General features: G+C 62.2%; 1 protein-coding gene across 5 annotated transcripts; it reads right to left on the bottom strand.

The window, feature by feature from the left end:
- Positions 1-142: 142 nt before the first annotated feature.
- CELSR2 (cadherin EGF LAG seven-pass G-type receptor 2) lies at positions 143-24,126 on the bottom strand. 5 transcript variants are annotated; one of them, XM_027623008.2, is made up of 34 exons: positions 20,375-24,126; positions 15,175-15,822; positions 13,091-13,313; positions 12,552-12,667; positions 12,281-12,369; positions 11,737-11,894; positions 11,157-11,320; positions 10,887-11,012; positions 10,356-10,522; positions 9,774-10,061; positions 9,516-9,690; positions 9,141-9,282; positions 8,873-8,993; positions 8,079-8,262; positions 7,801-7,902; positions 7,062-7,156; positions 6,619-6,828; positions 5,966-6,149; positions 5,731-5,859; positions 5,462-5,642; positions 5,135-5,302; positions 4,884-5,022; positions 4,560-4,760; positions 4,091-4,265; positions 3,709-3,821; positions 3,491-3,570; positions 3,270-3,396; positions 3,058-3,180; positions 2,305-2,432; positions 1,980-2,068; positions 1,683-1,874; positions 1,384-1,554; positions 1,002-1,236; positions 143-272 (listed from the first exon to the last, which is right to left on the bottom strand). In XM_027623008.2, exons 1-34 carry the CDS (start codon positions 23,673-23,675, stop codon positions 266-268), a joined length of 8,751 nt encoding a protein of 2,916 aa, XP_027478809.2. In that variant the 5' UTR covers positions 23,676-24,126; the 3' UTR covers positions 143-265. The 5 variants fall into 5 exon arrangements, with proteins under 5 accessions (XP_027478809.2, XP_027478793.2, XP_027478783.2 ...); XM_027622992.2 differs by lacking the exon at positions 143-272 and adding an exon at positions 394-530 and having other exon boundaries at positions 20,375-24,125; XM_027622982.2 differs by lacking the exon at positions 143-272 and adding an exon at positions 502-673 and having other exon boundaries at positions 20,375-24,125.
- Between the last annotated feature and the right edge of the window lie 353 nt (positions 24,127-24,479).

Genomic DNA, 24,479 nt, shown 5'->3' with positions numbered 1-24,479 from the left:
TCAGCCCCCTCTCCGGACGGGGCTTTTGCAGTTCCTGGGAGGGGCAGCACAGGCAGGGTGAGGAGTGCCCTCGACCTTGACGCCCTCACCATACTGAGGCCCCGCCGGGGTGCAGCCTGCAGGGCCCGATGCCCTGGGTGCATGTGGCTTTGTCCTTTCCTTTTGGTGATGGCAAACGAGGGGCAGGCCCCCCAAGAGTCCCTCTCCTCCCAGAGGCACAGCAGATGGGAAACTGAGGAGAGGCTGGGAAGTATCCTGGGAGGTCCTATCCTCTTCGGGAAGGGAAAGGGGAGTCAGTTTCCAGCATATAAAAAAAATTAATCCCTGAAGTCATGAAGAGTGGAGATCCTTTTTAAAATTCTTTTTTTTCCTCTTTTCTGAAAAAACTTTGTCTTGGAGATGTTGGCCCCGGGGGTCCAAAGTGCAGTGAAGGGGATGGTGGGGGAGGGAGTTGGCACTAGATGGCCTTGGGTGGGGTGGGTGCCCCTCCCGGCAAGGCCCAGGCTCCTCAGATGGACGTTTCGTCGCTGCTGTGGGCAGGCGGTGGGGAGCAGGGGCAGGATAAAGCACAAGACAGGAGTGGGGGCATGAGTGCAGCTGGGGAAGGTAAGGGAGCCTCAGGGTGTAGGAACCACCGGCCCAGGGTTAATGCAGGAAGTTAAAGAAGAGAAATCTGGAGAGGCAGGAAAGGAAAGTGACAGAAAAGGCAGACAGGGGGTTAGTCGGAGCAGAGAAGACAGTGAGAAGCTTTCACCAGGAGAAGGAAACAGGAAAGCAACCCCAGCTCCCCACCCTCCCTCGCTTTGCCTGATGCAGGCCTAAGCTGACCCCGCGGGCCCCCATGGTTTGTGGGCACATCACAGTAAGGGGGCTGGGCTACACCAGCCCATTCGTCCCCTGACCGCCTGCCAGAGCAGCCTGGGGAGGCCTGGAAGCGGCTCCGAGCCCAGCCAGGGCCTCTGTGGGGCTGCACCCTGTCCCACCCAGCCAGCCCCACTCACTCGGAGCCCGACGAGTCCTCATCGACCGTGCCTGCCTTGATACTCATGGCGATGGGCATGACCCCGTTCAGCTGCTCCTGCAGACTCTGCCGGGGTGGAGGGCGGGGAGGGGGTCCGCCCCGGCTGCCCTCGCTGGCTGAGGAGCCCCTAGAAGACCCTGTGCCTTGCTCCAGGGGTAGCCGTAAAAGGCTGCTCTTCTCACTGATGGTGGGCAGACACTTCTTCTTGAGAATGCCTGTGGGCCGGGGTGGGGGGGCAGGTGCCATGAGGAGCAGGCGGTGAGATCGGGGGGCTGCCCTAGGGAGCCCTACCAGCCACAGGGCGAATGTGAGGTGTGAGGGTGCCGAATGGGGGACACGGCAGCTGGGCATGCCCCACTCACCTTTGTGAGGTTGGGCAGAGGGGCCTGGAAGGGGGCCAAGGGACCCCTCCCGAGGCAGGGCATCTCCATTCTCCCATGGGCGCTCCTCAGAGACCCCATTACCACTACTCTCCTTTGCTGTGGTCCCGAAGTCTCCTGGCCAGGGGGCCTTCCCGGGCCCTGGGCCCCCATCTAGCGGAGAAAGGAAGTAGGTAAGGCCCAAAGGAGGCAGACAACTAGGCAAGTCACCACCCTAGGAATCCCTGGCTCTCTGCCCTCCCACTGCCCCCTCAAAGGCCCCAGCCCTGGCGCTGGCCCACCCTTGGGGGTACTGTGCAAGGGCAGTCTCTCAGCGCCAGGCCCCAGCAGGCTGTCCCAGCCCGGCTCGCCAGGGAAGACGGGCTCTTCCTCCTCCTCTTCCTCCTCCTCACTGTCTGATGAGTGAGTAGAGGCATAGGAACCACTCTGGTCATCTTCCAGGGACAGGTCACTGTCAGAGTCTGTGTCAGGGTCTGGGAGACGGGGAAAAGATCAGAGCCGCCCCGTGCGCCTCTGCACACCACCCCCAAGAGCCAGGCGGCTGCCCCTCACTGCTCAGCAGGAGCTTCCTTTCTCACCATGCTGCTGGTCTTGACCTTCCAGGAATAGGCTGCCTGGGTCCCCCAGGCCAGGGGGCCCTTGGCCAGGGTTCAGTGTGGACTCTTCCCTGCAAACACAAGAAAACGCTGGAGGGGTCGGCCCAGCCCCTTGCCCAGGGTCCCACTCTTTTCTCTCTCCCCGGTTTCCCGGTCCCTGCCCCCGTGCCCCTCCTGCTTCTAATTTAAGCTGCCACCCGTGTTGGCCGCCCTGTGCGCTCTTCAGCTCCCAGCACGTGGCTGGCCTGGCTTCCAGCACGTGTGGTGCTCCCTGCCCCTTGCCGACGCCCCCAGCACCAGCGCTCACCTCAGCAAGAAGGGAATGTAGCTGGGCTGACTCTTCCCCGAGCGGCTGGCGCTATGCAGGGAGCCGGCTGAGTCTCCGTAGGGCTGGTACAGCCGCCCATCTGCATAGGGGCTGGGGCAGTTGTAGGACTAGGCAGGGAACAGAGAGGTCAGTAAGTGGGGGAGCAGCATGGGGCGGCCCCAGGATGGAGAGTGGAAGAGCCGAGGGAGCTTGTCCCAAGGTCTACCTCCCACGTGCCCAGGTCTGGCAGAGAGAGGCCCCACATCTCTGCAGCTCCCCCGAATTGCGCCCCCCCCCCGGCCCAATATCAGGCCCTGGTAGTGGTTGTAGCTCTCCCGTAGCTCTGCCAGCCCTGTGCACCCCAAGGACCCTGGACTCGGCTATATGTGAGGGCTTCCTGGTAAAAAACCATCTCCCAAGAATGTGCTGGGAGACAGAAAATTTACCAAGATGCACCGGCGATTCTCAGACGCTGGGTATCCGTGACTGCATCACCTGTCTTGGCCCCTCTTCACCTTCTTCTTCCTGGCTCCACTCCCCTCCCTCCTGAGTCAAAATCCTCCTCCCCAGCCCCAGATCCCGCTCTTCCCAGGCCACACATACCATTTCCCCAGCCCTTCCCTCCGCCCCAGCAAAGGATGTGAGGATGAAAAAAAAGTGGGGCACAAAGCACAGAGAACCAGCTCCTTGGGGCTCCTGCCTCTTCCACCCGGCCCCAGAGCCCTCCAGCTCCCTGGCCCCCGGCTCCCTCACCGAGGTCAGGGTGGACTTGGTGGTCAGCGCAGGGTCAGGGCTGGGCTTGCGGCTGCAGGCAAACTTGAATGCTTTCCGGACCTCCTTGCTAAGCACCACGTAGGAGAGGAAGATGAAGGGGCCCTGGCAGGCAACAGGCGGCAGCTAAGTGCCTGTCTGGGCACCCCATGGGCAGGCCTCCCCTCCCACCTCCACAGGGCACGGCCCGGTACCTGGATGCAATTGCAGGCAGCAAAGAGGTAGTGGAAAAGGAGGGTGTCACTGTTGACAGAGAGCAGCGCCAACAGCCACGTGGCGCTCAGCAGCAGGAGGACAGCGAAGGAGGGCCGCAGGCCTGAGCTGGAGAGGGGGAGGCTGTGAGCCCGGCCCGGAGGCCCCCTGCACCCCTGCCTGCCCACTGCCCACTGCCCAGGCACCCACACCCCATACTCACACGGGGCCTTTCTTCTCAAAGCCCTGCCGCTGGGCAGCACAGGAGGCCCGGGCCGCCAAGATGTACAGGAAGACACTCATCTACCAAGGCAGGAGGATCATCAGGGGACAGACAGCTTCTATCCCACCCCACGGGGGCCCAGCAGTTGCACCATTCCTAAAGGGGATCCTGAGGGCACACGCAGCCTGTTGGCCCCCAGCCCGCTTTCTAGCACCTACCGAGACCGCGAAGGCCACAGGGCCAGCAAAACTCCAGATGAGTGTATCATAGATGGAGAGCCAGCAGAAGTCAGGGTTCCCATAGCCCTCAGGGTCCAGGCCCACGGCTAGACCTGGGGGTACGGTGACAACAGCAGGGGAAGGGGTGGTAGGGCCCCGGGAATCAGTCAGGTGTCATGTGGGCTCATGGGTCCAGGTGCAGAGGATGAAAGGTTCCACCCACCCTGTGTCCCCGTGTTCGTGCCGACCTCTGTAGGATGGGGGACCCAGCCCCTGATGGAGAGCCTCGGGGGCCGAGAGGAGGACTTGGCCTGGGGCATGGCGATGCGGGTGGGGAGAACGTGGCATGAAGGTGGACCCCGGGCCTGGGAAGGGCGGGTACCTGTGATGAAGGCGGGCACGCCCCAGCCCAGCATGTAGTAGAAGCGCATGGGGCCGGCATTGACGTCGCGCACCTCGGTGAGGGCCCGGTACAGGTGCAGGGCCTCCAGCAAGGCCCAGGAGAAGGTGCAGAGGTACAGGAAGTGCAGCAGGATGGCGATGACTGTGCAAGCAAACTGGGGGCCCAGCCACGCCAGGTCAGTGACCAGGGCACCCCCAGGGCACGGATTCCAACTTACCAGGCAGAGGGTCAGGGCCGGGGCGTTGGGTGGTGCTTTGGGATGTGTGGGCCAGAGGGAGGTACGTCTAGGGTGCCGGGGAAGTGAGGGGGAGCTCGAGAAGAGGAAACCATGGGCTGGGTGCTGGGCTGGGTTCTATCAGAGTTTCTGCTGCAGAAGCAGGGACCGGGGCAGGGAGCCGGAGAGGACTAGAAGCTGTGGATGGTTTCTGGGGGAGGAGAGCCATCTTACAGGGAGGTCAGCCTGGTTGATTCCTAGGAGGAAGACCAGCTGCGCCAGGCCCAGAGCCCCAGTCAGGTTCCGTCGGATGCCATGCTGGTTGGAGCGTAGGGCACGTAGGACGGTGAGGAAGAGGAAGGCGAGCAGCAGGGCAGCCAAGGTGACCCCTAGGGCCACGTACGTCAGTGTCTTCAGTGGCAGGATCTCCCCATTCTGCAGGGCAGGTGGCAGGAGGCCAAGCGAATTAGGAAGGGCCGGGCCTGAGCATCCAGCCCGGGGCCCGGGACCCTGGGCCCCCACCCCTGGCTCTGCAGCTGTCTCCCCCCAGCCCCCCACCGTGGGTCCAACCTCCCGCCGGGACACGTCCATGAGCACGGCGAAGCTCGTCATGTGGTTGCACTGGCAGCTGACGTGACTCTCGTTGCGGAAGACGACCTCGCAGCCTCGGGCTGACCAGCCACCCGTGCCACTGACCCTGCGGGGGTGCGGGGGGGAGCGGGAGGCAGGGTCAGGACGCGGGCAGGGGAAGGCACCCAGGGGCCTGGCTCTCCGCCCAAAGCCTTGGGGGTAGGGCAGCGCAGGCTCACAGGATGGAATGGTTCCAGAAGACACAGATGGGCTTGGTGCGTTCCTCCGTCTCCAACAGCCGGAACTGCACCGTGACCGGCTTGTCCAAGGCTCGGGGCAGAAGCTCCTCATCGTCATGGACGCTGATACTCACCACGGGCGTGTTGATGACCGGCCGTTTGGGGACTCTGACGAGGAACAGGCCGGCCCACAGTCACTACAGCAGTCTCGTGGCTGAGGGGACAGCCCGCATCCCTCAGGGGTACCCGCACCCCGGCCTCTCTCCAGGCTTCAGCACTCACCCGCCCACGGTGCATCCCCGCCCCCTCGTCTCCGCGGCTGCTCACCTGAGGCTGCGCTTGTCCGGGTCATAGTTATGGGGCAGCAGGCTGGCCAGAGTGCGGTAGATGATGACACTGGCCACAGCCTCCCCGTGGCTCAGCTCTGGGTGCCGCCGCTGACGCCGTGCCAGCTCCTCAGGCTCCTGGGCCTCTCCAGGGCCCGCGGGCCGGACCATGGTGGGTGTCTCTGGGATCGGGACACTGTCCACTCAGCGGGACCCTGCACAGGGATGCCCCAGCCGGGCCCCGGACCCACCCTGTAGCTCCCCACTGACCTCGAAAGACAGAATCAGGCAGAATGACCGTTGTCTCTAGGTCTGGGGGCCGCTCCCCCCGCAGCGCCTCATAGCGGGGCAGCTTGGCCCCAGCAAAGTTCCCCTTGTCCAAGCGAACCACAGAGATGACTAGGGAGAGGGTCACAGGTCAGAGCCGGGCTCAGGCAGGTGGGCCCCCAGCACAGCCACTGTGCCCGGGCTTCTGTCCACAAACCCCGCCCTGCCCCAGTCTCACCAATGTTGGGCGTGACAATGGTGAAGGGGTTCAGGTAGGTGTGCCGCATGTTCTGAGCCAGGGCGCTGGCATAGGCCTCGTAGTGCTGGAGCAGCCATGCGGTGCCTCCCTCCGTCTGCTGGATCAGCTCCCAGTGCCGCTTGTTGGCCGCGTCCAGGAGGGCGCTGCCCACCCGCAGCAGGTTCTAGGGTGAGCGTGGTCAGGGTGCTATAGCCCCACGCCTTCTCCTCCCCACCACCAGGCCGCACCTGTGCCTAGACCAGCCCAGGCTACCCACCCGAACCACACCCCTCCCTCAAACCTTCCCTCTTCCTCCTGCAACTAAGAGTTCCCGGGCCCTGGGCCTGGACCCCTGCATAGGTACTAGATGCTAATTCCTCCCCACCCTGGCCCCGTGGGCAGGGGACCTCTGCTCCAAGGAGCCTGGTCACACCAGGCCCCAATACAAACATTAGTTTCTATCAGCACCTTACTAGGGAAAGGGCTGGAAAGAGATGCTCTAAATTCCACGGCTCAAGGGAGCTCCTGCAGGCCTCATGCCAGCTGGGAGGTCCCTCCCCAAAGGCAGGGATGGCCCCCAAGTTGCCCCAGGAACAGGCTCACTCACCATGACCCCCATCTAACCAGCCAGCCCTGCCCCATCCAAGCCCCACCTCGGTGAAGTGCACATCCTGTGTGGCGGACAGCCCAAAGCCCCGCTGGGCGCTCTCGTGGGCCAGCAGCCGTGTGGCCAGCTGGTAGGCCACCTTGACGTCGCTGCCGAAGTAGCCAGCCGTGTGCTGTGTGGCATTGCGCAGAAGCAGGGCCAGTTGCTGGGAGCGCCCCGAGTCCAGACCCGACTCGTTCCGCTGCAGCCGCTCGGCCTAGGATGGAGCCAGACAGGACAGGGAGCAAGGGAGGTCAGCACAGGAGGGCAGCAGTGAGGTCCCCAGAGGGCAGAGCTGGAACTCAGGAATGAAAGGGCCTCAGGAAAGGGGAGAAACGGCCACTCCAGGTGGAGGCCCTGGGAGGCAGGGGCTGGAATTCCAGAAGCCCCTTTCTCAAAGCTGGCAGCAGGGAGGGGAGAGAGGAGCTAGACATGAGGAGGTTCACTTACAAAGCCCTTCAGCTCTGAGAAGGTGACTGATGTGCAGTTGAAAAGGTTTGGGGGGAGCCACCCCCTGTGCTCATCACAGTGACGCACGGCGGTGCCTGGGGGAAGGAAGCCCAGAGGGCAGGCCTCAGGAGAGACACAGGAGGCCTCCGGGACCTGCCTGAGTTCCTGGGGGCCAGCATCTCATGGGCCAGAGACAGGAGACAAGCAAACAAGGACCCTGCCCTCCTGGAGCCCCGGTTAGAAGAGGAAGACAGGTGTAGGGAACACTAGAGCCAAGACCTCTGCCAGACTGGCCCGAACAAGGACTCCAGGAGCACAGGGCGTGTGTCCTCCTTGAGCCCCCAGACATCGCTGCCCCTCTGCAGCCACCACTTTGGGCTCTCTGCCACTCTCTGCTTATGAACTGTGTTCGTCATCGATCCAAGGACCAGCACCAGCCCCCATCCCGGGGGCCGTGTCCCCTGGAATAGCACCCGACAGCTATGTATGATTCATCTTCGAATCTCTGATACCCAGCCCCGGGGTAGGCACACTGCAGGTTTGTCAGCATTTTTGGATAAGAGTTCAAGATGTAGGTGCCCTTCATCCAGGCAACCTTGGGAGCAGAGGAACAGTGCACCAAGGAAGGACCTGGAGACCAGGGAGAGGTCCCAGGATTTGCAGCCAGGGGCTTCCCGCCCTCGTCCCAGGGAGGAGAGGCTGAGTCCACAATATCACATGCTAGGCTTCCAGCACCTACCAAAGGAGCCTTTGGGGCAGGGGGCAGCAGCAGGCAGCCCAAAGCGGGTACGGGGCCACCAGATCCCAGCCTCGATGGCCCGTGGGCAGCTGTCATAATTCACTGCAAGGAAGCACACAGGGTCACCCAGGGGCAGCTGTCCCCTCGGAGCTCTGCTTGGGCTTCTGGCCCTCCCTCAGCAGCCCCAGGCCTGCAACCAGCCCCTGCTCCTGGCCTCCCTGGGATGCCGGGACCTGGCACGCAGCAGGAGAGCTGCCGACCCGTCATGGGAACCCCACCTTCACAGCCATTGGTGGTGACCTCAGCAAACGGGTTGTCACAGCGGTCACACTGGCGCCCAATGACACCTGGCTTGCATGGACACTGGCCGTCCTCAGAGTCACAGACGCGGGATAAAGAGCCCGTGGGGTAGCAGTCACAGAGGAGGCAGGTGGGGCTGCCAGGGGGCCGGTAGTGGTTCTCCTGAAAGGGAGGACAGACGATGCTGGTCACCGGCTCAGGCTCTCTCTCTCCGGGCTGCTCATGGGTCCTCTGGCTGTGGTCCCTCTAGAGAGAGGCTCGCTGACTTCAGGTCCTCCCAGGAGTGGTATTCAAAATATTTAGGGGAGCCTGGGTGGCTTAGTCGTTAAGCATCTGCCTTCGGCTCAGGTCATGGTCCCAGGATCCTGGGATCGAGCCCTGCATTGAGCTCCCTGCTCCGCAGGAAGCCTGCTTCTCCCTCTGCCCCTCCCCCACTCCTGCGCATTGCACGCTTGCTCTCACACACTCGCATGCGCGCTCTCTCACAAAAATAAATAAAATCTTAAAAAATATATATTTAACTGGTAATGATTTGCAGTGTAGTCCATCAATGAGACACCAACCAGTCAGAGCAGGCTGCAACCAACCAGTATAGCTGGCCTAGAGCTCACTGGTAAAGAACTGGTCCTGGGTTCCCCCAAACCGCAGACACGTGGGAGCACGTGGCCACTTGTCCCCCTCCCCCATCAGAGCAAGGGCACACAGTCCTGAGCTCTCTGCAGGAAGGCTTTCTCCACTGCCTCCCCTCAAGGGCCCGGGTCAGGGCTGTCACCTTGCAGTGGCACACGCCGCTTGTCTTGTTGCAGTCTGGGTCGAAGCCTTTGCCGATGTCACAGTTGCACGGGCCGCACGTGGGGTGTCCCCACCAGCCACGGGGGCAAGGCTGGTCAATCCTGCAGAGAGGGGCCCAGGCAGACATGAGCTCCCTCTGCCACACCTCGTCTGCTGCAGCCATGTGACTGTGGCTGTGGCTCAGCCCAGTTCCCGGTACTCTGAGGGACACCCCAGAGACAGGCTGCTGCATGCCCTGGTCCACTTACCTGGTCTCACAATATGGCCCAAGGTAATTCTGGAGACACTCGCAGGTGTAGCCGTGGGGGGCGCTGGGCTTTCGGATACACACAGACTGATGCTCACATGGGTTCAGGTCACACACGTTAGTACAGTTGTCACCATAGTAACCTGGGACCGTAAAGATGAGAGAGGCTCAATCCCCACCTTGCCCTGGCACTTTCTTTAAACCTGCCTTCACGCCACCTCCTTCCACCTGAGAATCCTACCAGCTGGCTATGGCTTTGTAGTGCAGGAGACAAGGCTCAGAGAAGTCATGTGACTGGCCTCAGGCCACACAGCAGAGCCGAAGTGAGACCCCTGGCGCGCCCCCACCTGCCCATCTCCCCAGATCCCTGGCACACCTGGATCACAGCTGCAGGAATAGCTGTCCCAGTCATCGCTGCAATAGCTGTTGGCAGGACACGGATTCGAGTCACAGGGGTCTGGCAGGCTGCAGCCTGGCTCCACATTGATGCCTTCCCCGCGGCTGGGATCCAGACCGCTAACCCCCTCGGGCGTCTCGCTTACCCTCACACCCTGGGAGGGACAGAAGCGATGTTGGCCCTCCGTGGCACGGGCCTCCAGGTGGGGAGGATGGCAAGGCAGGGGAGGATGCTCACCTGCAAACAGCCCCGGAAGCCGCGGGCCACACCGCTGGCTGGCGCAGGCACTCCCCCGACCGTAATGTTGCTCAGGTGCAGCCCATGCAGCCGGGGGCCTAGGTTGCCCTCTGCCCACTGCTGCCCATAGTCGAAGGACAGGATGGCATGGCCGGGGCCCCCAGTGGCTCCCAGTGCCAGCTGTGCATGATGCCAGTCGCCGTCATTGGCCCGGCCTGGCTCCAGCTGGAGAGACGAGGCCTGGAGCCCTGTGCCCTCCACGCTCAGCACCACGTGGCCTTCCCTCAACTTCACCAGAAAAAAAGAAAAGAGAGTCAGCAGCCTGCCTTCATCGGCTCTTCCAGCCCACTGCCCTCCCGCCTGGACCACCAAACTCATCCTATAGCCCCGCTGAGGCCACAGAGGAAACGGTATTATTTCCCTCAGGGCCAATAGATGGCAGCAGTGATCCAACAAGCCGATGGCGCTGCCTCTTCCTCTGGGAAAGAAAAGACCCCGCCTAGCCCTCTCCAACCAGTCCCCTGGAGGCCATAGCTGCCCTGGTCAGGGCCCGCCTACCCCCCCACCCCCTCCCTGCATCACCTGCAGGGTGATGGTGCTGCGCCCCCTGGTGACAGCCTGCAGCAGGACACCGTTGGCCTGGCGTGTGCGGAACATGAGGCTGAGGTGCCAGGGCTGGGAGATGGGCAGCGAGAGGCCATGCCAGGCAAGCAGGCTGCTGCCCAGGAAGCGCTGTGGGTTGGCCATTTCTGGAGAGGCAGATGAAGGCAGACTCTGAGGGGTGGAGCAGCCAAGTGCCCCAGGGGCTGTGATGCTCAGAGGTGGTGGTTCCACAGGAGGCAGGGCACTGCCTCTCCTAGTGCCCACTCCCCTCGCCGGCCCCGCCCTCCAGAGCATTTACCTGTCCTGCGCCCGGCCCACACTGTGCCCAGGCCTGCCTCTGACTGGGCCCTTTGTCTCCAGTGCTACCCTCTCAGGGCTCTGCCCAGACATGCTTTTCCACCCACAGCCCAGCTTGGCTGGGCCCTGCCCAGTGCCTGCCCCGACCCTGCCAGTGTTCCCAGCACTGTTGACAGCTCTTGGGCCTTGGCCTCTGCTGGTGGCCTCTCCTACCCTGGGCACAGCTCTTGCCCCCGAAGCCCAGAGGACACTCGCAGCTGAATGCATCCCACTGGTTCACACAGGTGCCCCCGTTGTTGCAAGTACTGCTGTCACACACATTCTTCTTGGCAGGGCAGCCTAGAAGGGAGAGAAAGGGGCTCGGCTTGGGGCTCCAAACAGAAAACCTGCGGCTGGAGGGCCCTCTGAAACCCCCACAACATCCCCATAGCCCTCCTTTCTGCCTGGGGCTCCTGGCCTGGCCCCTACCCCAGGCTCCCATACCAGGCACGGTGCCATTGTTGGCGATGAAGTCGGCCATGTCCACATGCCGGCTGTCCACCTGCAGGTTCCTCATGCAGCCCACAAAGTGCCGCGTGCGGACAGGGAAGCTCTCGGGCAGGTCAGGGACCCCACCCAGCAGTAGGGGCCCTGTCAGATCCAGAGACCTGGCGGAGCAAAAATGGGGGCAACATGAGGCACAATGCGGGGGCTTCTGGCCCTTCCTCCTTCCCTCTTCCTTCCACCAGGCCAGAGTGGGGAAGGGCCTAAGCAGGAGCCTGAGGAGCCCTGAAGAACAGCACAGGGAAAGGGAGGCACCCCAACCTGGAGCCACTCTCCTCTCATACCCACCCCTCCCCCAGACTGCTCCATGACACCCTACTCTAGTCCCCTCATCTTGCCGCTTCCACCCCCGACCCCAGCCCCTGCAGAAGGCCGAGCAGGGGCTAGGGGAAGCAAGGTGAGGGAGGGCCTCCATCTGGATTGGTTTCCATTTCCGGGCCCCCTAAGGCCCACCTTCTCAACTGCCCTCCCTACCTGGTGCCACACCACACCCCATGCCCCAGCCCTCTCCCCCGCTCACTTTTTGCTGCCACCCTGGGTGCCCTGGGCAGCACAGGAGTAGTTGCCCAGGACAGCTCCGAAGCGCAGGGCCACCCCTGTGTCACAGCCATCCACGGTCACCACAGCCACCTTCTGTTCTGATGGGCCCTGCGGGAGCCCCGTCTGACCTAACAGTGGCTGTGGGCAGAGAAGGCAGAGAAGGGGAACCGTGAACATGGAGCCCATGAAGTTCACGGGCCAGGCACAGAGACGCCAGCACCTGCGGACACCCCTTTGTACACATGCGCGTGGATATACACACATGTGCACATTCAGTGTGCTCACGGGACATACGTGCTTAACTGCCTTCCTCGACATTCACCGGAGTCCGTGCCTGTCTAACAGGACACTGAGCATCGAGCACTACTCGGCGATGGCAGGGGAATAGCCCAGCTCACCCCCCCCTCCCTCCCTTTAGGCCAGAAGTGCCATGACCAGCCCCCCCCGGATGAAGCACCACCTCGGTCTGAGCACCTGAGCCAAGGACAGAACCCTCCAACTCCCTGACCCCCTCTGACACCCACCTTATTGTAGTACTTCAGCTGCACCGTGTGCCACTGTCCGTCACTGACCCCTCCGGGCACGAACGGGGACACGGTGGTGGTCGACTCCCCTGGGGAAAGGACCCAGGTGAGCTGGGACACCCAGTGAGGGCTGGGAACGGGGAGGGTGTGCTCATAGTTGGAACTGGGCCCAGGTTTGGCTGGGGGGGGGGGTGTGTGTGACTTGGGGTCGGGGGCCAAGACACCTAGGGCCTTTGGGAGATGGACAAGGACATGGGGCAAGCGGGATCACCTGCAGAGAAGGTGAGCTGGACCTGCTCCTGGATCACCTCGAGGGCCACAAAGTCATGCTTCTCGTTGAAGCGCCCGTTGTATAACAGCAGTCCGTCCCGCTCCTTGGTGGCAAACCTGAGCAGAAGTTGGGGGTGGGGGGCAGGGAATGGGGCACCCACTTAACCCCGACCACCCCAGCCACCTAACTAGCCCCTGATCCTACTCAGGACCCTCCCGAGAGCTGACACCGTGGCCCTTGGCTCCGTGGGCCATGGAGCTCAAGTGTGGACGATGAGCCCACACCAGAACTGAAACCAGAACCCTGACCCCTTGGCTCCCCACCCTCGAGACTGGGTAGGAGGAGCGGTCAGTGGACCCTGGTGGGTGAGGAAGGCCTACTGGCAAAGTGCACAGGCCACTCCAAGTGCCGACCCGGCTCTGCCAACAACCTGCTCCCAGCACTTTCGCTGCCCGACCTCTCCCCCTGCCTGTAGAGGGGGAGACGCCCCAGGCTCCCAGCACCCTCCCCACCCCACCCCCCAGGGCCGAGCCACTCACGAGAGGGCCAGGGTGAAGTGGAAGCGCTGACGCAGGCCACGGAACGTGAGGAAGGAGCGGGCAGGGAAGCTGCGTGTGGTCACCTGGCAGTAGGGCTTCTCGAAGTCTCCAGACGGGCAGTCGCACTTGAAGCCACCCACCAGCAGGTTGACGCAGGTGCCCCCATTCTTGCAGACACCTGGCGTGCAACGGCCTGAGCGGGCACTCACCTCGCAGTGCTCCCCTGGGCAGGGGGAAAGGCAGGGTGAGTACCAAGTGCCTGAGAAGGTGGAGGGGACCTGGGATGCCTCCCCAGGGCCCAGTCATACCTCCTGCAACACTCCCAAGTTCTCCCAAGCATCCTCACCCCCATCCCATTATACTGCTGCCCTGCAAGTTCCTTGGAGCTCCCAGGCCCTTCTGTACTCCTGTTTGGGGCTCAAGCGCACAGGCCGGCCGGGGCCCCGGTCACAAGGCCTAGGTCCTAGTTAGCCTTTGGTGTCATGGCTACCGAGCAAGCTAGGGGCTGTTCTGTTCCCACAGGGGTGAATGTGCATGGAGGAAAGAGCCTGCAGGACAACGCCAGGGCTGGCGCCAAACCCCCTTCCTCCCTCCCGCCCACTGGTGCTTTTGTCCCTGTCAGGCGCCAAGATCAGTTTCCCTCTCTGGGGATGAGACCAGGCTTCCACTTGGATTGTCAGAGTTATGGCTGGGGCGGGGTGGGGGGGGGTGAGGTGAAGCTGGGGGACTCCCGGGAATGGGGCAGACAACTCCCACCCTGAGCCCTGGGGTCCAGACCGAGGCCCTCTGTGCACTTGGGAGATACTGACAGAATGGGGGCCTGAGCCTTGGGAGCAGACCAGGATTTCAGTGGAGGAGCTGAAAATTCCAACAACATCAGATGAGAAAATCCACCCCTTTCTCTCCCTCCCCATTCCCAGATTCTAGAGATAGGTTCTCAGCTCCTGTGCCTAGTGACTGGCTCTTGTTTCCATGGAAACTGTTGTTCGCACACTCTAAGCCCCCTCCCCATCCTCTTGGACAAAAACTCCCCTCCCATCCCCCAAGCCCTCCCCTCCCTTCCACCCCCACCCACAGCAGCAGCCGAGAGGCGTCAAGTCTGGCAAGTTCTGGGCAGGAAGATGCAGCCGGGAAGGCGGTGGGGTCTGCCTGCCCCTGCTGGCAGAGCCAGTGCGCATGGCTGTGGAGGAGAGACAATAAGGCCTAACCTACCGGGGAAGGAAGGGCCCACGGAGGAGAGGAGAAGGGGGTGTCCTGAGGAGAAACAGCATCTGGCAGGGGCAGGGGCAGGAGCACAAAGCAGAGGCAGTGAGCCCTCCCAGGGGGAGAGGCTGGGGAGGGGATGTGTAAAGACCCAGGTCACAGGCCAACCCGGAGGCCTGACCCTTTTTCCAGCACCTGGGCAGGGGTGGAGCTATTCTGCTCAGGGTCACACAGGTACAACGACCTTCGGAAACAACCCTACCCCGCACCCAAACCCCTCCAGTTTCTTCCATGCCTTCCCCTCCATGCCTGGGAAGAAAAGCACTACTCATAGCCCAGAAAAGTAACTCTCTCAGTGGTTGGGGGGAGACCAGGTCCCAGGTCCAGCTTCCGGGCTAAGTTGGGCTGTGAGGTGAGACGCAGAACAAGTCACCAGATCCCAGGGGTCTCTTAAATCACAGCCAACACCTTCCAAGGGCTAGCTCTTTACATGTATTAAGCTAATTAAATTAATCCTTACAACGCTGCTAGGCTGTAAGTAGATTCATTATCTCCATTTGAAACTACGCAGACTACTGAGACACAGAGAGGTTCAGTAATTTGCCCAAGGTCACGCAACTGCTAGTGGCAAAGCTGGAACATAAACCCAAGCCGGCTGCTCCTAGAGCTGGTGCTGCCTGAGATGGGGGGTGGGGGTGGGGGTGCTCGGAGAAGAAGGGCTCCCCCATTCTCTCTCCCCACCAGGTCGTGGAGAAGCAAGCGAGATCTGCCGGCGGCCCAGGGTAACCTCCACCTTACTCCGGAAAGGAAGGAGGCCGCCCTGGTCCTTAGCCGGCTCAGCCCGGCCGGCCGCCCCGGCCCCGCCCGCCGCCCCAGCTCACCGGTGTAGCCGTCGCGACAGAGGCAGGTGTAGCCGCCCTCGCGGCTGCGGCAGCGCCCGTGGGGGCCGCAGGGCCGCGAGTAGCAGAGGTCCACCTCGGTCTCGCAGTAGTCGCCCGTGAAGCCGGGTGGGCAGCGGCAGCGCAGCCCCCCGACGGGGTGGATGGGCCGGAAGAGCACGGAGGAGGAGGCGATGAAGGGCGCTGAGGAGTCGAAGCGCAGCACCGACACGCAGCGCATGTAGTTCTCGCAGGGCTCGCGCAGGCAGATGTTGTCGTCGAAGGGCAGCACGCGCTGGGCAGAGATGGCCGTGAGCAGGCTGCGGTTGAGGTACAGGCGCTCCTGCAGGTCCTCGGAGGGCAGGAAGGGTGGCCCGCCCCCAGGCCCCGGCGGCTGGCCCACGGACAGGCTCACATTGAGGATGTGGCCCCCAGGGGCGTCGGTGTCCCGCTGCACGTTGAAGACTACCACGTGGTCTGGGGGTGTGGCCAGCGTGGCCGCCACCGCCTGGATAAAGAGACCCAGTAGGGGTGACAGGAAGCGCTCCGGCGACATGTCCTCCAGGCGCAGCGTGATGCTGTGCGTGAGCATCTCATCCGTGATGATGGTGACCCGCAGTGCGCACTGGGCAGTCACACTGTGCACGCCGTCTGCAGAGAAACGACATGGGTCAGGACCTGATGTGGAGCTGGGGAGGGCAGGGGTGCCGAGCCATAGACCTAGCCCTGGGCAGGAGCACCCCGAGAAGGGAGTGGGAGCTGAGATCCAGCCCACACACCCCTGCACTGCCCAGTTGCCACAATGGACTCCCTTTTCTAATTGGCAAAAGGTGCCCAAGAAACTACACGTATGGCACCTGTAGGCAAGTCACACCTTGAGGGATCAGGCCCCATAGACACTTAGGGCGATTTGATTTTCAGAAGTTCTCTTTGCATACTTTCCCAAAACCCTCCGTTGTGAAGAATGGTACATTTTTTAATGTTTGTGCGCCTCTCCCTGCCCAAGCCATGAGTCTTGCTCCCTTATACCAGATTTGGGGCTTCCCTGCACAAGAACCAAATTTTGCCTATTACCTTTTACAGGGCCCAGAGCACCAAGAGGTACCCACAAAAATAATCATTCTTCCCCCTCGGCCTCTGTATCTCAACACTACTATAACCCTGACCCTGGCTGTGCTCCCTCCTCCCCCACCAAAGCAGAGTGGGGGGGGGTGAACTGGGTCAGTGGGCCACCCAGTCCCCCTCCCACTGAGCCCCATAGCTGGTCGGGCGCAGTCCTGCTATCCCCATAGCAACGCCCCACACAAAGCATTCTTCCCACCCAACTCTCCAGGCTGCCGAAGATAGCCTGGGGGGGCCTCACCCCAGGAAATCCAGCTGAGCCACCTTACCAGAGGCTGCACCACCCATTGCCCTGATGCTGTGAGGGATCTGGGGGGGGGCGCGGGCAGAGATGGAAGGGCCTGGGCAGCTCTCCAATCTGAAACCCCAGAAGAGCCCCACTAGGCTGATGTCTCCTCTGGCCTTGGGCCTCCAGCTATTTATCGCCCACTTGGCTCACGCGTTATACCCAAATGCCTGCCACACCTGCAGGCCACACACTCACTTATAAACAGCTGGATGCTAACACACGCTAGTGTCTCACTCCACCCACACTCTAAGCCCAGAAATACCATACACACCTGAATGCACATATATATGGCAATGGATTTTATTTAGCTCAGAAATGAAAGCTGGAGGCCAGTGGGGAGGGGGAAATGGCTTGGCAGGGCTCTAAAGGATATTCATATTTTTATTTATTACAATATCCTACACATAGTAGGTTTCAGTAAATACTAAGATGTTGATGTCTCCCTAGTGAAGAAATGGTCTTTAAAACACAGTGGGGGTGGGGTGGGGGGCACCTGGGTGGCTTAGTCGGTTAAGCATCTGCCTTCAGCTCAGGTCATGATCCCAGGGTTCTGGGATCGAGCCCCGCATCGGGCTCCCTGCTCAGAGAGTATGCTTCTCCCTCTACCTCCCTCCCCCAACTTGTGCTCCCTCTCTCTCAAATAAATAAATAAAATCTTAAACACACACACACACACACACACACACACACACACACACACACACACACACACAGCAGGGGCCCTGAGTTGGTATTGAAAAGGACCCCCTGGCAGGAACGGGTCAGGAGATGGTGTTTCTGGGGTGGGGTGAGAGTAGGAGAGAAACCTGGGAGTAGATTCTGCTTCTACACCATACCTATTTGAGGTGGCTAACTACCCCCAGGCAGCTCAGTTGAGCCTGGGAAGGCTGAAGGCAGAGACCCATCTCAGCCCCATCCTCAGCCTACCCATCTGCCCTCCAGCCTCATCACCTGAGGCTGCCGAAGCCCACCAGCTCTCACCAGCAAGCTTGCTTGTCATTACCCACTCCTGCTCCGCCCACTCCTGTCTATAGCCACCGAATATGCCAGCCCACAGTCCTCCTACTTCTCTCACCTGCCCCAAGCTCACCTACTCCAGGAAGGCTGCCCAGATTGATGACCTCAGGCTCTATTTTCCTCCCGCTTTCAGACCACCCTGCATGGAGGTGTGGACCTGGCAGAGGGCTCTTGTGTACTTGGTGCCTCTGCCCAGTGATTCCTTGATGGGATACTCCCTCCAGGCAGAAAGTGGCCCCAGAGTCCACACAGTGCCCCTAACTGATTAGGGAGAGGAGGGGGGCAGTCAAAGCCCATGAGCAAGAGAAACTTCCCTACCACTCAGCCCTGGGAACAAGCACTCCTCCCTGTGCCTCCCCTCAGCAGTCCCAGGCCCCGCCCAGGCCCCTCACCCAATGTGTCTCTGTTGCTTCCCATCTGGTCTACCATCTGTGGCCACCTGCCCCCTCCTCTGTGGTCCCCCATCCCCAGCAATCAACCTACTGCTCAATCCTTGCTCTTTGTTCCTCTCCCCTGCCTTGACCTGGGTCACCCCGCAGGTGCCAAGGCAGGGTGGGAACGGGGGTCCCAGGTCCCAGACTGTGGCAGAATCAGACTCTAAGCCTCTCTCCCCGGGCAGATGTGCCAGTGGAAGCTGTGGGCCTGGACAGGGTCTACCGCTCTGGGAGCTGACGGGACCATGCCCTGGAGCTCCTGTGTGTCCCAGCAGGGTAAGGAAGAGGCAGGGAGAGGGAGAACTAGGGCTTCAGGAGAGCCGTCCAGCCCAAGCGGGGGCAGCTTCAGCCGCAGGGAACAAGACAGGGGGAAGGCCGAGAGGCAGGAACGTGGAGACTAAACAGGGGAAAACAAAGATCCAGGAAAAGAGCCAGCAATGGAGAAAGTGGGAAAGGAGAAGAGAGCCACACAGGAGATCGGGAGAAGGGCCACGGAGAGGGGCAGAGCAGGAGGGCCCACATGGGCAGGGGCAGGGGCAGGAAAGAAAGAGAGACAAAGAACAAGAGAAGGGAAACAAAGGGGCAGTGGGCGTCAGTTCCCCCTCACCCCAGCCTCCCTGAACTTTGGGGTTGCCGTGGTGACTGCTTCCAAGGGTCAGGGCTGGAGGGCCGGCCCGAGGCCTTCCCTTCTATTCCTAGGGGAGCTGTGGTCAGGGGCCCTGCCCTGGTAGGAGCCTGAAGGCTGGGCAGGGCCTGCTCAGTGAGGTGCCACTCTCACCTAGGACAGGCTGTGGGGAGGACAAGAGGAAGAGCCCCTTCTTTTCCATCCCTCCCCACTGCTTGCTTCTCCCAGCACAGAGAAGGATCCAGGATCCAGGAACTCCAGCCCTTCACTTCCTCCTGGAGGGAAACTGAAGCTTCAAGAGGCACAGAACCTTGTCTCTGACCTCGAAAAGCTCACCTGCCCGGGCTCCTATGGCCACCTGAGGAGTGGGGCAGGAGAGGCATCTGTCCGGGAAGGACCCAGAGCGGGGAGGGGGCTGAAGCCACACCCTGCATCCCACATGTCCCTCATTCCCCTCCAGGCCCAGAGTCCCTGGGGTGACAGGAAAGGGGTGCCAGACTCTTCTCTTCTTCCCTGATGTGTCTGGAGTGGGGTACCCTGGCCCATCCATCTGCAGGGTACCCCTAACAAGGGGCCCTCATGGGGGGTGCCAGTCGTGCCCAAGCTTGGGGAAGGGACTCCGCAACGTGGGGCCGGCCGCCTCCTTGCCATCCCCCCGGCTGACAGAGAAGACGGAAGGCCGCCCACCCCCGTCAACTCTCCTCCCCCAACCCTCTGTCCAGGGAGTCTGCAGGCTGAGCGCTTGGCCAAGCAGCAGGAATGCCCAGCCTGGGTCCCAGCCAGGCTCCCACGCCCCAGGACTCTGTTCTCTCCCCACCGGAGCAGGGGGCTGTACCCTCAAAGGCCACCAGTCCCCTGGCTCATCCTGGTCCCACACCCCATTCCCTGAGCCCAGACTGGTCACGGCCAGCAAAGAAGGCCTAGCATCCTAAAACAGCCCCATGGGGTGGCAAGGAGCCCCAGGAGGCCTCAGCCTGCCCCTGGCTTCACTGCAGCCCCTCCCCCAAGCTGGACCCCGAACGATGGCCTCTGACAGTGGGGTCTGTTTGGACAGAGACAATGAGCTCGGGCTTCGCTTCCTGCGGGAGCTCTGAAGGGGTAGCCAGGCCAGGCTCTTTCTGCCTGGAGGGAAAAGAATGCACTAGACAAAGTCCCCCTCAGCCAGTCTGGGGCTCAGCCGGGAGCCAGAAGGGGCCAGAAGAGGCCCGACTGCAGGGTCCTGACCCCTCGGCGGCAACCCTGTGCCCCATGGCCCTCTGCTCTGTCAGAAGACTGTTATGAGATCACAGGAATAGCCTGCCGGGCATGAAGGGGTGCTGAGGGGACCGGCTCGCCTCCCCCGCAACCCCCCCACACCCCACCACAGTCCTCTCTACCCCTCCCCCAGCTCTCCTGGACCCCCTAGTCTTCCACGCGCCTTTTTTCACAATCTTGGCAGCCATAGCCAGGGCCTCCCCGCAACACTTCCCCCGCCACGTCACAGGGTGGTAGGCAGGGGGCAGCCAACCAAAGCAGCCCAGCCCAGCCCGGGACCGCAGGCGGGGCCTCCACCAGCCGCCAGGACTCCTACGGCTCCTTCCCAAGCTCCTTCTCGCCCCTCAACCTCTGTGCCAGGCACTGGGCAGAGAGGCGGGTCAGCGGTTCCTCCTTGGACAGCTGCCCGGGCCCTCCCCCCAAGGGCCACCCCTGCCTGACGCCACCTGGGCCCTTGCTTACCTGACACCAGCACGCTCATCATGGCCTCCAGAGGACGGTTGTTGTCCAATGCCCGGCTCAGCCTCAGTTCGCCTGTCGAGGCGTTGAGCAGGACCAGGCTGAGTTCATTCCCCCGCTCAAAGCTGTAGGTCAGGCTGTCTGAGATGTCAGGGTCATGGGCAGGCACGCGGCCAATGGCACCCCCAGGGAAACTGCTTGAGCGGTTGGTGACATAGTTGTTGAAAAGGATCTCAAAGTTGCCCAGCACTGGTGGGTTGTCGTTGCGGTCAAGCAGGCGGACGTGGACTGTAGCCCGGCTCACCAGGGGGGCCGACGTGGCCTGGATGACCAGGATGTATTCGGGCCGGTCCTCGTAGTCCAAGTCCACCAGAGCAGTCAACTCCCCAGAGAAGATGTCCAGTTGGAAGACCTCAGGGATGTTGCCCTCCACAATCTGGTACATGATCTGGGCATTGGTGCCTTCGTCGGGGTCAGTGGCTGTGACGCGGGCCACAGCCAGCCCAATGGGGCTGTTCTCTTCCACAAACACGTCAAACTCGTCCTGCTCAAAGACAGGTGGATTGTCGTTCACATCCAACACGGTGACCGTCACTTCCATGGGCGTGCGGGCTGGAGGCATTCCCTTGTCCACCGCATAAGCCCGCAAAACGTACTGGGCCACGTTCTCACGATCTAGCCTCCGAAGCGTTCTCACAATGCCTGATGTGGACTCTACGATAAAGTCACCATCTCCATCGTCGCCCCCTTGGAAGGTGTAGAAGACCCTACCATTAAGGCCAGAGTCACGGTCAGTGGCTGAGATCTGCAGGACACTGGTGAAGGGGGGCACATCCTCATACACACTGCCCTGATAGGAGTCACGCAGGAACTGAGGGGCATTGTCATTCACATCATTCACCAGGATCTCCAGGTAGGTTGTGTCAGACTTCTGGGGAATGCCATTGTCGCGGGCAGTGATGGCCAGGGTGTAGGACACTTGGTCCTCATAGTCTAGCTCAGCCTGGGTGGTGACAGCCCCTGTGTCTGCATCAATGCGGAACTGGGGGATGCTGTCCTCCATAAAGTAGGTGATGCGGGCGTTCTCGCCTGTGTCCTCGTCCGTGGCACTGATCAGCACCACCGTGGTGCCTGCCGGTCGGTCCTCGTTAACATTTACCGTATAGTGGGAGCTCTGAAAGACGGGACGATGAGTGTTGGCATCAGTGACGTTCACTACCACCTGTGCCGTGTCCTGCCGCGTGCCATCGGAGGCAGTGACCGCCAGCACATACTGCCGCTCAAGTTTGTAGTCCAACGGCAGGGCGAGCGACACCAACCCGCCACCACTCTGGCTGGTGATGGAAAAGCGGTTGCGGGTGTTGCCGCTGGTGATCTGGTAGGTGATGACACTGTGGGCGTCGCGGTCCACAGCCGACACTGTCACCACGCTGGTGCCCACGGCCGCATCCTCGTTGAGTCTCACCGTGTACTCTGGTTGGGTAAAGGTGGGGTTGTTGTCGTTGACATCCAGGATGGTCACGCTGACACTGGCTGAAGCAGTGAGCACTGGGGTGCCGTGGTCTCGGGCTTCCACCCCAAAGCTATAGAAATCAACCTCTTCCCGGTCCAGCTCAGCTGCCACAGAGATCCAGCCTGTGCCATTGTTGATGGCAAAGGGGAAGTCATGCCCAACCCCAGCAAGGCGGTATTCCAGGCGGGCATTGTCACCAGCATCGGCGTCGATGGCCTGGACGTGGAGAACCAGGTAGCCTAAGGGGACACTCTCCAGCACAGTAGCCTGGAAGGGGGTGCTGACAAAGATGGGGGCATTGTCATTGATATCCAGGACCTGTACTGTCACCAGGCCAGAGACATTGGAGAGCGGGGGACGGCCGCCATCCTGTGCCCGGACCCGTAGGGTATACTCCTTGGTCGTCTCATAGTCAAGAGGGCTCACCACGTCCAGAGCCCCAGTCTGGGCATCCAGGTAAAACTGTCCCCGAGCATTACCACTCATGATGCTATAGTGCACCAGGGCGTTACTGCCCTTGTCTCTATCTGAGGCTGTGACCCGGAGTACCGGGGCCCCTGGGGTCACATCCTCGCGCACCTGGACCACGTAGCGCTTCTCACTGAACTGAGGAGCATTGTCATTGTCATCCTCCACAGACAGGAACACAGCGGCTGTGGCGCTCCGTGGACCAGGGTCCCGACCCTGGTCACTTGCCTCCACTGTCAACTGGTAGGATTCTACTTCTTCCCTATCCACAGGGCCACGCGTTCGGATCACCCCAGAGCGAGGGTCAATCTCAAAGACTTCTGAGGGGCTGCCTTCAGGCCCCTCCAATAGGCGGTACAGAATATTGGCATTGGGAGGGGCATCACCATCTGTGGCTCTGACAGTGAGCACCTCATAGCCAACCTCCAGGTTCTCCCTGAGGCTCTCCTTGTACTCCTGTTGCTCGAAAACAGGGTCGTGATCATTGGTGTCAGTCACCAAGATGGTGAGTGTGGCCAGGGCACTGCGTCGGGGCATGCCATGATCCTGTGCCGTGACCCTGAAGACATGGGTGCTCTTGGTCTCACGATCCAGCTCCTCAGCTGTGGTTACAGCGCCCGTGATTGGGTCCAGAGAGAAGAAATGTTTGGAGCGGCTATCAAAGAGGGCATCCATGGTGTACTCAAGCCGGCCGGCCTCACCCTCATCTGGGTCAATGGCCCGCAGGGATGCCACAGGGGTACCCGCTGGCTGGTTCTCAGGCACTGTGGCCTGGTAGCTGGGGGGCTGGAACTGGGGGGCTGTATTCACATTCCTTTTCCGACGCCCGCCCATGGACTCTTCTGTTGACTGTTCCCCTGCCCTGAGCCCTGGGGTCTGCACCAGCTTGCAGGACTGGCATCTCAGCCGGGGAGCCTTCAAGCACGGGTGTTCCTGGGGCAGGGTGAGCTTGCCCTGTGGGGAGAGGTGGCCTCCAATGCCCAGGAGGCGACAGCTCCATGGGCAGCCTTCGGGGGCTGGCGGCAGAGGGATGTGGGCTCCGGATTCTGGACACCAGACCCTCAGACCGTCGTGGTGGGGCACCAGGTGGCCAGTCAGCTCTGTCCCTGCATCCCTGCAGCGGCTGCTGTAGAGCCAGAGGTTGGAGGCTGAAGCTGGACAGAGCCAGCCCGCGGGGGCGCAGGCCCCTGAGGAACCACGTCCCCCGGGCCCCAGGGAACGACAGGGCCCCACTTGGTCTCCCAGCAGTGGCGGCAGCAGCAGCAGCAGCAGCAGCGGCGGCGGTGGCGCTGGAAGAGGGGCGCGGGCTGCCCGGCTCTGCATCTCTCCCTGCTCCCGGCCGGCCGGGTCAACGGCGGCGGCGGCTCCTCCTCCGGCTCCAGCCGGCCCCGCCGCGCCTCATGCCCGTGCCGGGGCGCCGGTCCCCGGGGGCCACTCGTGCGCCCCTCGGGGCCTGCGCCTTGCTGCCTCGGCGGGGCCCGGCGCTGAGCCCTCCGACGCACCCGGGCTCGCACTGCTCCCCGATTCCGGCCCGCGCCCGGGTCACCCCGACCACCGCGGGCTGGCGCTGCGCCTCCACTTGCGCGCCCGGCTCTCGCCACCTGCGCCCGCGGGCCCCGCGCGCCCCTGGCCCTGCCGACTCCCTGAGCCCCGAGGTGCCCCCTTCGCCCCCGCGGGATGGCCCACCTGCGCCCGCAGAGCTACGCACCCGGACCCCGGCCGTCGTCGACGGCCCCGCGCCGGCCGCTTGGCGCCCCGCGTCCCCGCCGCAGCGGCTGCTGCTGTCGCCGCGGCCGAGGGCCCAGCCCCACGATCCCTCGCCTCCCCGGCGGGCGGGCGAGCTCTGCAGAGCGGCGGCGGCGGCGGCGGCCGAGGCGGCGGCGGCTCATTACCATAGACCTGCTCGCGCCGCCGCCGCCTTAAAGCGGCGACGCCAGCCGCACCGAAGGAGGTGGGCCCCACCCAGCGCCCTCCTCCGCACCGCCGTTCTAGGATTCCCGCCAGCCAGACCTCCATGCCTAATCCCTCCCCAGGCCTACCACTGGGCCGGTGATAGATCCCTACCACAGGTTCGAGAGGAATTAACAGTCAGAAGCCAGATAACGAATGATAATAATGGGGGTAGTA

Source organism: Zalophus californianus, chromosome 4 (genome assembly GCF_009762305.2).
Source record: "Zalophus californianus isolate mZalCal1 chromosome 4, mZalCal1.pri.v2, whole genome shotgun sequence".
NCBI classification, from domain to species: Eukaryota; Metazoa; Chordata; class Mammalia; order Carnivora; family Otariidae; genus Zalophus; species Zalophus californianus.
This window is presented reverse-complemented; position numbering and strand designations above follow the sequence as displayed.